Source organism: Saccostrea cucullata, unplaced genomic scaffold, assembly GCF_032062105.1.
Source record: "Saccostrea cucullata isolate Sc308-1 unplaced genomic scaffold, CSIRO_AGI_Scuc_v1 ctg6849, whole genome shotgun sequence".
NCBI classification, from domain to species: Eukaryota; Metazoa; Mollusca; class Bivalvia; order Ostreida; family Ostreidae; genus Saccostrea; species Saccostrea cuccullata.
The window spans coordinates 44,709-61,134 of record NW_026939613.1 but is presented as its reverse complement, the minus strand read 5'-3'; the positions used below and the strand labels follow the sequence as shown (position 1 = coordinate 61,134).

The following is a 16,426-nucleotide window of genomic DNA, read 5'->3' as shown; positions in this document are numbered from 1 at the left end:
AGGTACTGTCTCTTATTACATCAGTAGGTACTGTCTCTTATTACATCAGCAGGTACTGTCTCTTATTACATTAGTAGGTACTGTATCTTATTGCATTAGTAGATACTGTATCTTATTACATCAGTAGATACTGTCTCTTATTGTATCAATAGGTACTTCTCTAATTACATCAGTAGATACTGTCTCTCATTACATCAGTAGGTACTGTCACTTATTACATCAGTAGATACTGTCTCTCTTATTACATTAGTAGGTACTGTCTCTTATTACATCAGCAGGACTGTGTTTTATTACATCAGTAGGTATTGTTTCTTATTATATAAGTAGGTACAGTCTCTTTTTATATTAGTTGGTACTGTTTATTATTATATCCATTTTATGGATATCAGTTTGTACTGTCTCTACTTACATCAATAGGTACAGTTATCATCTTTATATCAGTTAGTACTTTCTTGTTACATTAATTCAGTACACAGTGTCACTTTTATAACAACAGTAAAGTATACTATCTTCTGTTTCATTAGCTCTATCATTCATAATGACTCATGTGTTATAAGGAGTTACTCTTAGTTTACTAACTGACAATATGAATCGACTGCTATTTTACAATGTATAATTTTTTCTTGGGTTTGGATAGAACTGAATCGTTTACATGACCTATGGTTCATTGACATCTAGTTTTATATAGTATAATTGCTGTTAAAATATTGATGGACCACAAAAGCATCTCAAAGTTTTGTAAAAAAAAATTAGCTTAACGTTAGACCAATCAAAATACAGTACAAACTGGGCCAGGTATTTCACAATTTTTTTATTTTATTAAACAACGTACATGTACTTTAAACTACTGTGGATTTTCTATTGGTGTAAATTGATATGTTGAGTTTCTTTTTTTTGTTATTAATAATTAACAATAAAATGATTTTTTAATCAGTAGTCATTAATCATTTTGCTCATATTACATGTATACTTACAATTAGATCGAGGTACTTTAATGTTAATATACTAATATATATATTGCTTTTTCTGTATATATGCAATGTTTGTACAAAAGTCTGTTTAAGGCAGCGGAGTGTACATTTCTCATAGCCCGAAGAAAGTCATGCAAATATTGCACACCATTTCTGAATAAAGCTGTCATGATTTATTGAAATCAATTATTAGAGCCCATTAGCAAATCAATACCTGGACAGGACCATATGATTATTTACACAATGGCCATTTCTACATAAAGTTCTGACAATTTAATATAAAAAGTGGCTCTGTCATATTGCTATTAAAGCATGTCACTATAAACGGCCTTCATCTATTATGTATTGGAGTTTTTTAAAACGCAATCTGAGAGATAGATCCAGTAGACAAACAAATTGTTCTGGGTCACTAGTTGACAATGTTCCTGATCACAGAATAAGTATTTAAAAAATCTATAAGGCACAGGAATAGACCAGTCTTTTAATCCTTCATTAAGAAAACTCAATTATCATTTGAATGAAGTTGCATTGATCAAATTTAGAACGCTGATCATGTGCAGGACTGTGATGTAAGAATATCAAGTTACTCAACATTACCAGAACAGGGAAGTTTATCTAATGATTGGTTAGAAGTTTTGAAAATATTCTATGATGGACCATGAATATATTTGTTTAAATAATTTTCGTTGAATGTTGATGTCTGTGAACAAAAACAATGGAGAGTGATGTACTTATTTGCGGAGAATTTAAAGGATGTATTTGTACAAATTACTTTATGTTGACTTGATGATAGCATATTTCACTGTCTATGGATAAGCAGGGGCATATGTCAGCTGCACACAGGAAATATCATCTCAGACGTGAGTTCAGTCAGCACTGATATTACTAAATCCACTCTGTTAATGTCTTGTATCTTCAAAATACTGTAAATGTATTACAAATCTTTTTAGGGCCCTTTATGGAAAGTAACTTCCACTAATTTAAGTACAATGCTAAATGTAATGCATATAAGGAACAAAAAGAAAAGTCAAATCTTCGCTAAATTGTTCAAAAATCAATAACATGTACTGCCAAATATCTTGCACACAAAATATAATACACTACATTTACAGTAAAAGATGCTTTTCTTCCACATCTTGAAAAATTTCATTTGAAAATGTTATTCTTGAAGCTTAAGTTAATTGTAATTTCTTTATCTTTTTTTTTGGGGGGGGGGAGGGGGGATTCCTTATGTATTTCTAAATTCAAGTATAGATTAGCTTTGGTGTCAACGTTGATAGAAAACCTTGAATTTGTCAAAATGAATTGAAAGTCTCTTTATGTATTTAAACCCCAATCTCTCCTATCTTCAGATGTCTTAAAATTAAAGGGATTTTTTTTTCTCTCAGCCCCAGTGAGTAAACAAATGAGGTACGTATGACAGCGCACTGCTTTCCCAAATTCCAAATTCATTAAAAATATTTTCCAAATGTGGAAAACATGTCTATGATCACATACTGTATAGACATTGTATTACAATTAATTCTTAAATGGACAAAGTTTTTTCAGTGCATTAAAAAACAGTCATAAAGTTAAGAATTAATTTAAAAAAAGAAGAGCATCAGCAACTCCTGAGATCGACCTCAATTAGAATTTTCTATGAAAGTTTCTGAATGAAATTTGCAGGCATGGTTATTTATTTTAAAAACTTAATGAAAAGTTTGTATTTAAATAATATATACTTGTAACAAAATCTGATAGGCAACATTGAGTTTTTCTTTATTAAAGTCTCATTGTCTAATCATACATTAAACCTGACCCTTTATTGTAGGTGTCTTTTTAAAAGAAATTTAAAAGGTGTCTCGGTCAGGGGATAAACGCGATACATCTTTCTTATAGAAATTGGTAATACTCATCACAACATGAAACAATAAAACGTCAACACTCCATCCAAAAAAATCAACCCTGTAACTGTGTGTTACATCAGGTTTAACCAATTAAGTCAATCCAAATTCTTAGAGTGTTTTTAATCTATCCATTTCATAATCGTATTATGTGAACTGTAAGAATTAATCCCTGTGTTAACCGACAGCGCAGTGGAATTATACGGTTTAATGTTCATTTTATCCTCTCCTGAACTACCAACCCACCCCTCTATTACTCCAGGCTTTAATTGCTCTGATCCTAAAGTTTATGTGTCTGTTGTGTAATCCCACCATATTTGTAAACATAATGGTCCATCTCTTATTTTCCTTCAATATTCTGAGACTCAGTAAAAGTTGAAATGACATAGTTCGAAGATTGTTTTTGGATGGATTTCCATATATTCAATAAGAATGCAACATACTATTGGACTTAAAAGTGGAATATTTATGGAAGTGGGATATTTGTGGAACTTCTTTAAATTAATTTTGCTCTGATCCTTTGGTTTTTTTCTTCTTTTTGGTTTCAACTGGAAAGTTTAATTAAGATAGCTATTTTGTGACAAAAGAGAAATTGTGACTGAAGACCGATTCAAATGGTGGAGCAGGGAATACAGTCTGAAAAATCAAATAGGACATTCATAACCTTAACTATGAATGATAACTTACTTAAAGAGAATGATGTCATTACCATTCTTCATTACCAAACAGACCTTTAATGGATACAAGAAAAGTGCTTGAACTTCTGGAGAATGACATGGCAGACACTCTCTGTATCAGTCTGGCCTCTTTGGATCATGGCAATTCTAAACGGGGGGACAAAATTTTACGCAGAGCATCCCATAATCCTCTGTCACAAGAAAAAAATCTGTCCATTGATTGGGTTTCCTTTTCAGGTTTGGAAACCATGTTTTTTTCTACAAATAACTGCATGTTTGTTGCTTCCTGTAAAGTATTGACTTCTAAAATGACATTCAGATTGTCTCCCTTTGAGATAAACTTTAAAACAGGGTTTCAGTCCCCTATACTAAATGTTTCCTTAGAATTTTTTAAAAGCATCTTCCTCCTGACAAAAATTACCCACATCTTATCTTGGGTCACTTCATTTCTTACCTTTGACCAAGCAAATCGTCATGAATTGACTAAATAAGCCTATATATAGCAGTAATGTACAACTAAGTCTCAAATACAATGCACATTAATGTGGAGAGTTTCGTTTTCTGAAATTTAAAACTAACTCACTCAGGGAGATCGCAGATTTTTTACAGAACTTTTTTGCATTTATAATTTTCCACTTTTTTTGTTACAGAGGACTTCATGTTTTCCTGATTTGGAGTTTAATTCTCCATTTTTTTTCGTTACAGAGGGGTCAGATCCTGATATAGAGAGTGATTCACAGCTCCCCTCTCACCGAGCAGCGGCTAAAGGGGAGATAATCGCTCTCGTTAAGGCCATCAAACGGGACCCCAGCTCTCTAGAGCTAGAGGACAGTGAAGGTAAGGAATATTGCAATGATGGTTCATCCACCTTAAGTATTCATGTAGACCCAATGAATGGTTCTAAATCTGAAAAATAGCAAGAGCAATACCAGTAACAAGAGAGGAATTTATACATTTAGCCTGTGATGTGAAACCAAAATTTAGTTTGTCGATCTGGATATAGCAGATCTATATATAAATGGTCAATCAGCAAAGAGAGATGCAATACTGTATTGAAATATTTACATGTGGTCCAAGAAACATGACCACTAATTATGTATATATCAAGAATCTTTTTTTCCTTACTCAGACATCTATTGCAATATATTATGATTACAATGAGTAACAGGCATCAACTAATCTCACCTTGAGGCTTGAGTGGTTTACACACCTGCTTCTGTACCTAATACAATAATAAGCAGGAATCACAAAGGGCTATAAGTCTATGAGATTGAAATGAGAAATAAATTCTGTATCTTGTCATTGTGCAATCTGACTTTTTTAAATTGGAGTAAGGGTGAGGTCCTATATCTAGTGTAATGTCAGCTATATAATCTCTATGAGCAGTTCATATAAATAGTGACTACCTGCGGAGCTTAATGGTAAATTACTTTCATTATGAACAATTTCCTGGTGAAAAATCAATAAATCTGGTACTATCTGAAGGTTTTCCTCCTGTCTGTAGAAGCAGCTGTTAAGGTTCCTATGACAATTAAAAGCCCTAGATCATCACAATATTTCAAAGTTCAAGGTGAAATTTCATCTTTCAAGTAATAATGATAAAGCAAATTGACTTGAAGACATGTCCTAATTGGGTTTCTTGATTATGTGATGTGATGTAAAATATTTTTGTATATAAATTTTACTGTATTAATTTGTACAGTACGTAAAGTAAATAATTTTCCTTTTTTAAGAGATACATGTACTTTGCGAAACTACAATAAATAAAATTTCATTCTTACTAAAAAAAATATTTTACACATTTAATATTACAGGTGTTTAGTACACTTTAAAATCGGACAGTAAACCATCATTGTCTGTTTCCTGTATAATTTACAGGCTTAACTCCCTTGGGGCATGCTGTAAAGTCCAAACAGCTAGAAGCTGTGAAGCAAATCATCAAGATGGGGGGAAATATAAACACTCAGGACTGTCAGGGAAGAACTCCACTGGCCAGAGCAACATACGAGGTTAGTAACCTAATCTCCTACCAACTAAATCAGTAATCATAGCAGGATCCAAAGCTACACACTATTAAAAAAAGCCATAGCTACACACCATGGCAGAAGCAAACGCTCTACATTGTTCAATAACCATAGCTACTCAACCATGACAGGAACGAACAATGTACACCATGGCAGTACCATAGCTACACACTATTCAATAACCATAGCTACACACCATGGCATGAACAAAAGCTTAGTACACCATGGCAGTACCATAGTTACACACTATTCAATAACCATAGCTACACACCATGGCAGGAACAAAAGCTTAGTACACCATGGCAGTAACATAGTTACACACCATTCAATAACCATAGCAATACACCTTGGCAGTTACCATAGCAACATACTATTCAATAACCTTAGCTACATACCATCTAGTTACCATACAAAAGCCATAGCTACACACTATTCAGTAACTTAGCTGCACACTATGGCATGAACTGGATAGTTAACACCATTTAATATCATAGTTGCAGACCATGGCAATATCCAAACTTCCTAACAAGAGAATAACTCCATAGCTACACTATTCAATAACCATAGCTACACACCATGGCAGGTGTAGTCATGCAGTCCCCATTGCTACATATATACAAGTAACAAACAGTGAAATATACACACCAAATCAGTAAACATTAGCTATCATTAATAATAAATACTGTAAATGCTAAAATATTTGTTAGGGATTTAATTACATTTATTTCATGGTTAAAAATTATCAATGAAATTAAAGCCCACATGCTGAAAAGCTACACAACAAGCAAAGAATCCCAACCAAATAACCAAATTACATGTAGTATAAACCATACCATTCAAGTATTTTATAATTTTCAAATGTAGTCATCAAGAAAATTGCCTAATTGAAGGTTTCAGCATACCATTTAATGTAATTCACTGGTTTGTATTATATACTGGTATTTTATAGGGTTGGTTTGAAGGAGTGATATATTTGCTTAGAAAAGGTGCAAAACAGGGCATAGCTGAGAAATCAGGGAGGACGCCTCTACATGCATCCACATACGACAAAGATGTCAGGTAGGATTACTTCAGTTTCTACAAAAGTCAGGTATAGCAACATAACTGGCATATCTTCTTACAACAAAATCAGATATAGCAACATGTCTTACATAGTGGTCAGCCACAGATCTATCATATTCAGTATAGAATAGTTATGCATGAGAATCTTTTAGTTGACAATATGGCAACATCTAATACAGTCACCTAACAGAGTCAACAGGCTCCGGGGCCATAAAACTGGGATAAGCACACTTTTGATCTCAGTCTCACTTTTCCACTATTAATCCCTTTTGAAAAAGTGAGATTGAGATCAAAAGTAGGCTTGTCCCTGTTTTATGGCCCCGGGGCCAGATGTACCAAACTTAATTATTCTAGAATAGGCAAACAAATAGATCCTAGCTCCCAAGGCACAGTTTAATGCTCAGCTACTAAGACGGTCGCTCTTCTTAAACAGTCTTGAATCAAAATATCCATGGTTTTGAAGATATGAATGTTTGAGAGTCTAAAGTTAAGTTGAATACCACAGTACTTTGTTTTAGCAATCGTTTTTGTTATATTATTGCAGAATTATTGGTGCTTTACTGCAGACTTTGTCTAAAGAAGATGTTGTCAAAGAGGACAATGAGGTGTGTATATAGTTTTCTGTTGTTGAGAATTCTCATATCCTGGGGACAAAGTATAACTTATTCTGAAGAACACAAAATTGAGAATAAGGTGTGACAATGAGGTTTGCTTGATTCTGGGGGGAAATAGCTTTTTCTAAATCTGAGGATCAAAAGGTTCCTCATTTACCTAGCCGTGATTGCATGAGGTTAAAATGTCTTATTTTGAGGATAATGGGTTTTCAATGACCTCATAATTTAATGGACCATATTGATAAACTTATTTCTGCAGACATGAAGATTTGTCTTATTCTGAGGATAATAATGTGTTGTGTTATTTTAAAAATCCATTTTTTTGACAATTTAAGATGAGTACAATCACTTTGTAGAAAATGATGGCCCTCCATTGGGCTGCCTTCCACAACAGACCAGAACATCTTCAACTGTTACTGATGAGTGGGGCGGTCATGCATTGTCAGGACATTGATGGAAAAACACCACTACACTGGGCTGCAGAGGTAATGATCTAAACTATGTCAGCACACCATTACACTGGGCTACTTAGATAAATGCAAAAGAAGCAATATAAATTTTAAAGACTCCGAGGTTAATTAAAAAGCTAAAAAAATCATTACTCTGTTTGGCTGTGCATCATTTTAAATGCTTCACAACAAAAGATACTATACTAAGCAGCTGAGATGCATCAGATACAGTCCTCAACATCAAAAGATCTTCAAATGATATAAAAAAATCAAAATTGATAATGCATACCCCAGCAATCAATCTCTACAATCTCCAATGAACCTCTACAAACCGGAGTGTTATCATGCATATAACTGTACTATAAAGCTAACTATAAACATCTTTTAAACTGAAGGTGAAATCTGATAAAGACTCGAGACAATTGAAATAAGTTAAACTTTGAATCTCATACATCAATATCTTCAAGGCATACATCAAGCTGAGCTGGAGGTCCAAATCAATTTTTTATTAATTCTAACCTCAATATCTTGAATCAAACTTTTTCCCTGTCCCCATTGAGTTAAAGATAATAAGGTTTGACAGTACTGTAGTAAATGGACTGTTTTCAATCTCTTTTCCACAGAAAGGTAGTGTAGAGTGCTGCCATCTCCTGCTGCAGTGCTGTAAGGGGCCCAGCCTTGTAAACCAACAAGACCACAGCAGTAAGAATGCCATACACTATGCCGCGGCCGCTGGTCACTATCTGTTGCTACGGGAACTGGTCAGTGTGGAGGGGGCTGACCTGGAGGCAGAGGACCCTGATGACAGGTGAGAGGGAGTAAATATAAAAATCAGAAAACCAAGTACCAACAAGTATACTAGCAGCTCAGATATAAATGCTGTGGATTTGGAAATTTATATGTGGGGTACATAAATATCCTCCCTGCTTACCAACACTTTTTAAAACATGGTTTATTCAGTTTTAAAAATACTGTAGATCACTAAACTTTTGCGACACCTTATTTTTGTGTGATAGGCATTAAATCTTGATAAGTGAGACAAAATTTTCTCGAATTGTGGTTATTGCTCTATATAATCTTAAGGAATACCATTATAAGCGAGAATTAAATTTTCAGGAGCACACTGTCTCGCGTAATTATGCAAAAATAAAGTTCTCATGAATAAAAAGTGATTTACAGTTCACAAAGGCTAACTCAGAAATAACCCCATCTTAATAATAATTCATGCACTGTGATTATCAATAACCATAATTATCCATGCATATTTACAGTAATGATTTCGAATTTTTCTAGGACCCCACTCCACTGGGCAGCAGCTATGGGTCACCACCAATGTGTCAATGTACTGCTGAATATGGGGGTCACGCCCAACCCCACAGATATAGAAGGAGGGACCCCGCTAGATTATGCCAGGAAGACAGGTCACAAAGGTCAGGAATTTACCTGTGGACAAGTGCGTTAATTAATCTCATGAGGAAAATTTTGCTCATGTCAAGAAGGTTTGACATAAAGAGCGGCCTGGAATGTATGTATACTGACCAATAAGGGGACAAATTGGTCCCACAATCCATGGTTAGAGGCCTGAGCCAGACAGGTCATAAAGCTGTTAAACATAGTGCCACCACAAGGTCAAGGTTCCATTCTCTTGTTTTCTTTTTAAAAGATGTTGACTAATTATTGAAGCAGAAATAGGACAAAGAGATCAGAAAAAAAAAATGTAATACAATATGTATCCCTGATAATCAAAATGAAAATTTTCTGTCGTGAACAGGAACTTCTTTTAAAGCAAAACGGTAAAGAATTTTAAATGAATCCTTCTGACAAACACTCTCTCTTCAATCCTTTCCCAAATATTAAAAAAAGTTGGTAATTAAAGCAATCTATCTGAATTAAAGACAGCAAAATAGAATGTATATTAAAAGTTCAACACTTAAACTTAAATAAGAATATTGACTAGAACTATAGGGTTTGATATATTTATGGAAATGAAAGTTTACACTGTTACTATGTCAAACAGTCTGGGAGCAGTGAGTATACCTTATGTATAATTGATAAAAGCTTAAAAATAAAATAAAAAGTCTCTGTAGAACATGGAAAGTACATTAAGTAATTAATGATAAATCTTGATGGATTGTGATCAAAGTTAAAACATCAAAGGGAGATAATCAGAGCATTCAGAGCGAATATTTATTGTGAAATGTCAATGGTTGACACCATGCTTCTGATAATTATTATCAGCACTTGATCAATGCTTATATTTAGTGGAACAAGTCAACTGCACAATTACTAAAAAAGAAATTTAAAATGTGATAAAACTCTAATTAAAATTTTTATGTTCTTCCCTTTTTAAATGTATTTATGTCTCTCTAGAGAATTTTTCACAGATATAAGTGATATTGCCAGCTTTTGGAGATTATTGAATTACCCAGTACAAAAATTTTTACCTATGCTTTGCAATTATGGCTAAGATACGGTTTCCGGATTCAGAATCAAAGTGGAGCCTTATGGTCTCAAAGCAAAAACATGTATCCCTATCTCCTGTAAAGAATTGCACAGCACTGTCAATTAACTGCATACTTTGTATCATGATAGAATGTCCTTTACAGTGAAAGAGTATAACTATTCAAATACTATGATGACAGGGAATATATTACAAACATGTACATTAAATAACAAGTACAGAAATACCTTAAATTCCTTATTTTTCGCGAGTACTTATTATCGCAAATGTGCTCTTCAAAGTCAGATTGCAAGAATAACAATTCATGAATGGACGGTTGAGATTTTAGATAGATTTTAGCACCATAAAAATATATTTGAGTGATTTTATTTCGCGAGTGGTGCTTCTCGCGAAATTACACGATAATTAATTCCATACGTATATTTAGGAATCTACAGTATCAGGCAAATTGTTTTAGGACATTTTTCCTATGAGTATTTCAGATTTACTTCTCTTTCTCCTTTAAATGATTTATCTATTGTCTCGGTTAAATTAATTCTTTTTCAATGTGTCCCATACGGAAAAAAAGGGCAAACAAACTACTATAACAAATTACTAACAAACCACTATGGTTTGAAAGTAGTTTAATAGTATAGCAAATCACATGCAAATGAGCTAACAAACTATACTCTAACAAACTACTATCAAACCACTCTTAACAAACTACTATCAAACCACTCTAACAAACTACTATCAAACCACTCTAACAAACTACTATCAAACCTCTCTAACAAACTACTATCAAACCACTCTAACAAACTACTATCAAACCACTCTAACAAACTACTAACAAAACACTGGTAACAAATCCATCAGCAAAACACTAGATTTGAATTTTCCTTAATTTACAAATCCACAAGTCTTTGAAAACACCTAAAACAGTCACATTTTGAAGTATTCAACAATTAAGTCTTGTTTCAGAGTATTTTAAATTCCAGGATTCACAAGTTTAGCCGATGCAAGTGCAACATTCCAACATGTTCCCAGCTTTTGTTTAGGAGATGCCATATTCCAGGTCATGTCCATGTATACTTATATATCTGCACTACCCATAATCCAATGCATAACTGATCTAAACTAGTAAAGGAATTATAGGTCAATCTGAAGTTGAATAAAAACCCAAAGCTAGTAAAAAGCATACACATCCACATTCACATAAGGTTAATTACTGTAGTCCAGCCTTATAATTATTTTAGGTAGAAAGGAACTTCATGACATGCATTAAATACCTCTTCTGTATTTAGATCCATCTTTTAATAATGTAAATTGCTGCTTTTTCCAGTCAGGAATCTTATAAAACGATATATACTAACAATTTGAATGTCCCTTCACCAGTTCCTTTGTTTCTGACCTGCTTGGTGGTTTGAAAATTGGCGCAAATAGGCTAACACCGGATGTACAGATTAAGCTGTTCTTGGAAACTTCAATAATTCTAGATAATTCAACCCTAAACATGTCTGTAAAGTAATTTCCCATGTGGTTAGATGCAAATGCTATACTAATAAAACACTGTTGCAAGATACCAAGTCTAACAAACTATAAAGAAATCACAATCAGGAGAAATGAAAGACTAACAAACCACTGCAGCTATTTTTAGAAAAAGTGGTTTGTTAGTGGTTCATTAAATGCTATACTATCAAACTACTTTAACAAACCACAAAAATATAGTTTGTTGGTAGTTTGTTGATGGTTTAATAGTAGTTTGTTAAAAATCTTTTCCGTTTGGGGTACTATAATAAACTCTTTTTCACATAGAATGTGTAAGGCTCCTGGAGGAGAAAATGGGAATCAAGGGCAGTAACATTGTAAACAGGCGATCAAAAGTAAAAAAGTCTGACTCCAACCGCAATCCATTTGGGAAACTCAAAGACCTCTTCCGACCCCGAAACAAGAAAATTTCCTCCACCCCAACCTCAGACGCCACGAGTGACTCTATAGAAATGAGGTCATTTGACAAGCAGTCCGGGACCACCTCCATGTCAAACTCCGAGAGATCTCTAAAAGAACTGGCCAAGAGAGAGGAATCGCGACCCTCGTCAAAGTCACAGATCCTCGAACACCAGATAAAATCACCCGTCACCCCCACCAGTGTCATAGTGCCAAAAATCGTCCTGTCCACATTTGATGAAACAGAGGATGACAAAGCATTGCTGAAACAGAGAAAAAGCAGGTCAAGGCGACACAAAAAGGTCAGAGGTCATCGTTATCATCTCCATCATGTTTCCTTTGGGAATATGATTTATGGCTCTTTTGATATTTAATACTTGTGAGGTAAATTCTAACCAATCTTCTAGAATGATTATTTTTACAAACATACCGTATATACTCGCCTATAAGTCGGTTTTTTGGGAGTCAATATCTGGTCCAAAACTCTGTATCCGACTTATAGGTGAGCTATCAAAACAATGGTATTATATGAGGTCAGTCCTTCTATAATATAAGCTAATTAAAAACAACCGACTTATAGGCGGACCGACTTATAGGCGAGTATATACGGTAATATCTGGTGACAGTGTATTAATGATCTGTTCTGATACTCTGAAACACTAAAATATAAAGAAATTTCATTCTATGTTGCTTTAAATGCTCTACTCATAGATTCTAATTATTATAATAGATTTTAATAACAAAGAAAAGTACAATTTCCTAGTTGAAACAGTCAAGCTTATGTTGTTTTGAATAACGGAGAATTAATACTTCTAAATTAACTTTGTAAATGTTCTGTTTGTATAACATTCTGAATCTGAAATTAATTTTATTCATTTCGCTAATTAACTCAACCTGTTTTACAACATTTGTTTTTTACAGAAACGCTCACACAGACAGGTAACAGAGTTAATCTTCCTAATATTAACACTGCTATTAATTAACTATCTTTTCAATGGACCATGATTATGTTTCTTTATGGAGAGGGGGAGCATAGAAATAAGTCTACTATAAGCTCCTCTTCTCATCTCAACACTCTGAAACAAAGGTCTCTATCTTTGTGTACGAGTTAATTGATAATAGTATGGTTGATTTATATAAATTTATTACGGTAAATGTTTTTGGTCAATTTTAACATGTTTTCACTTCCCTCATATTTTCTATAGATTTATTTGTCAGGAAAAAAAGGTAAAATAAAGCAAAATTTGATTTTGAAATATTTTCTCTTCATATTGCAGACATCAGCAACAACAACATTTGAAGAAAACTACGACCTTCACACTGGGAGCAGTCTCATCAAGGACAAGAGTCGCCTTGACAACCAGAATATTGGTGTTGGCATGGGAACCAGCAACCTGCTCCCTCCTGTGATGAGCCCCAGGATGTCACCTCTACCCCCCTCCCCCATCCCTCAGGACCTCCCCAAAACACCCCCACCTCGCAAATCCTCCAGGGAACTGGCACCACTTAGGGTACCTCAGATCAAGTCTCCTGGTGAGTGAAAAAAAATGCCCCCCCCTCCCTCATTCCAAAAAAATTTTTGTGGAAGCTACAGATAATGGAAAAGATAACATTCAAGAAATAAGTTGATATATTTCAAATTAAATTTAATTGACTTGTTATTTTTTAGTCCCTCCACCAATTCCAAGCATCCAGACCCCCGGAATATTGTATGATGATGAGGATTCATCATCCCCAAATGCTTCTCCTCCCTTTTCTGGATACAGACGAATTGACAGGTCAGTGTTTACTTGCCTTTTATTACACTTTAATTGTTCTCACACAAATAAAAGTAGAAATGTATATTTTTCACAAAAATTTCACCTGCTTTTAGTTAGAATAATCTTTCTGCAATGTAAATCACTACGTCAACTTTCTTCGAGATCTCGTACACATATGAATGCTGATTATTTTCAGTGGAGTGTCAGTTGCTGTTCCACAGCTTTCACAAGAGCACCTTCACAGACAACTTAAATCAGAGACAAAGTCACCTCACCAGGCCACGTCACCATGGTTACAGGTCCAGCCGATTCAGAGAGACCCATACGAACGTCGTCTTTCAGGAAGTTCCCAAGCCTCCTCTACACAAGGAGGCATGGATCACAATGACTTCCTGTCTGTGTCTTCTGGTCCTTCTAGGTCAAGGTTATCATCTATCTCACAAGGTTCCATCCAATCAGGTCATAGGTCAAGGTTATCTTCCATATCGCCAGGGTCAGCTCCTTCAGTGACGTCAGTGTCAGATTGACCTCTATCACCCCCACTCATTATGGCTCCCCCAAGCCTGTGTCATTAGTAGGGTCACCAAGTCCCCCACAAATATCAAAAATAGAAAAACGGACAATGGACCGTAGAATTCATAGTCTACTTCATTAACATACACAGTGGGTTATTTGCTTCTTTGATAAACCAAGAACCTACAAAGAGAGATAACTGTCTAAGTAATTTGATAACTTTTTTAACTAATGTGTAATTGCTAACAGTCACATTTTTTTTTCAATTTGTATGCACACAAAATTGCAATGTGGGTTTTTTGGATAACATTCATTGTTAACATTTATTGTATCTATTTAAATGAATGAAAATAATTTACTTACAAGGAACTCCAGTGTACAACATTGTGCAAGATTATTTATAATTTCCTGACATATTTTCCCTGTGCCTGCTTCTAAATGTGGACCTCTGCTTATTTTTTGATGTTAGATTTTATGACAGTGATGTTCTAAGAAAACTGACTCCAAGGCATCTGTGGATCAAAAACTAAGTTTCTTCAAATCACTGGGAATTTGATGTGATACATCAGACAAGTGAACTCTGAACTTTCACAGCTGATAATTAATTTTGACTGTATCCTCCTGCATTTTTTAAAAGACCTTGTGTATAAGGATATTTCCATATGTATGCAAACCTTCAAAGATATCAGATTTCTTATTAAAGATATTCATGACAAATTTTCCCCTGCACACATACACATCAGTTTTCATTGAAAATACTTAGTTATATTGAGTAAAATTCATAAATGTAAAATATAGTTTCCATAACTTGTGTGAATTAATCAGAATTGCTGTCTTCTGACAAAAAAAAATAATGATTCAAGAATGAGAGAGAAAATCAACTTAAGAGCACATCTTATAAAACCTTTTGTCCATTTGACATGCTGAAGTCTTCAAAGTATGTCTGTATATATTTTTAACTTGCGGATCATGGTCAATCAAATACATCCTATGGGTTCACTGATAAAAATGAATCAAATTGTAGGCATGATAAAACATTACCACAATGAAACATTTTCTAGAATACCTTTGTAATTTTCTTTTATGTTCTAAATTACTTTTCTGCTGGACTTGCATGGTATATTATCTGATACACAGGTCAAATGTTGATAATAAATTTAAGTTATTTTTGTTTTATAATTACTTATTGCAATTTGTTGAAAATAAAATACACTGACTGAAGATAACTTTGTTGTTTTCTGTACATAAACTCTATACACCAATACTCTTGTTCTAAAACAAAAGAATCATTTCACTGGAAAAGAAACAAAATACTGAAATTGCTTTTGCAAGCATTTCATTTTGTCAGTTATGCCAATTTTTTCGTTTTTTTTTTTTTTGATTTAAAAATATTTATAATATCATATATCAAAAAGTCAAAACTTTGTGTATGAAAGATTACAGCTTGTGTGCCATTGGCAACCTGTCTCTGGATTTCCATCGTTGCCTTCTTCCCTAGAGCCCCTGAACGAATTCAAAGCAAACTTGGCAAAAAGGGATTCAAGTTCCTTCACATACAGGAACAGGCCCTTTCAAACCAAAATTTTCAGACAAAATTGTGTGTCTGAGCGTCGGAGCCCCCAGTTCAACACAATGCTTCAATAGGATGGTACATGTATTGTGAATTACCACTACATGTAGTTTGACATAGACTGACAAACTGATACATTTTTTTATTGGTAGTGTGTGAATTGACCCTTTTGCAGGTCACACAGTATGTGGATTAATTGATGTGGCAGATCAAGGATACTGATTTATCTTTTTTGGATAATGGATTGATACTAAGGAAAACAGAGAGAGGATTAATGCTTCTAAGGAAGGCAAAGTGAGGATTGAGGAAGGTAGTTTGAAGGCTGTTTCTTCTTCTAAGGAATGCAGTGGGTAATTGGTCCTTCTAAGGAAGGCAATGGGTGGATTGGTCCTTCTAAGGAAGGTAGTGGGTGATTGATCCTTCTAAGGAAGGCAGTGGGCAATTGATCCTTCTAAGGAAGGCAGTGGATGGATTGGTCCTTCTATGGAAGGCAGTGGATGGATTGATCCTTCTAAG

The 16,426-nt window shown here is 34.3% G+C and overlaps 1 protein-coding gene across 1 annotated transcript; it reads left to right on the top strand.

The window, feature by feature from the left end:
* The first annotated feature begins 1,302 nt into the window (after positions 1-1,302).
* LOC134253459 (ankyrin repeat domain-containing protein 55-like) lies at positions 1,303-14,622 on the top strand. The gene is given in 14 exon segments (XM_062735979.1): positions 1,303-1,831; positions 4,237-4,368; positions 5,410-5,540; positions 6,505-6,614; positions 7,162-7,222; positions 7,588-7,716; positions 8,304-8,488; positions 8,974-9,110; positions 11,936-12,369; positions 12,989-13,006; positions 13,345-13,600; positions 13,737-13,845; positions 14,024-14,312; positions 14,315-14,622. Coding segments are annotated over 14 exon segments (2,211 nt in total). The 5' UTR covers positions 1,303-1,779; the 3' UTR covers positions 14,483-14,622.
* The last annotated feature ends 1,804 nt before the right edge of the window (positions 14,623-16,426 follow it).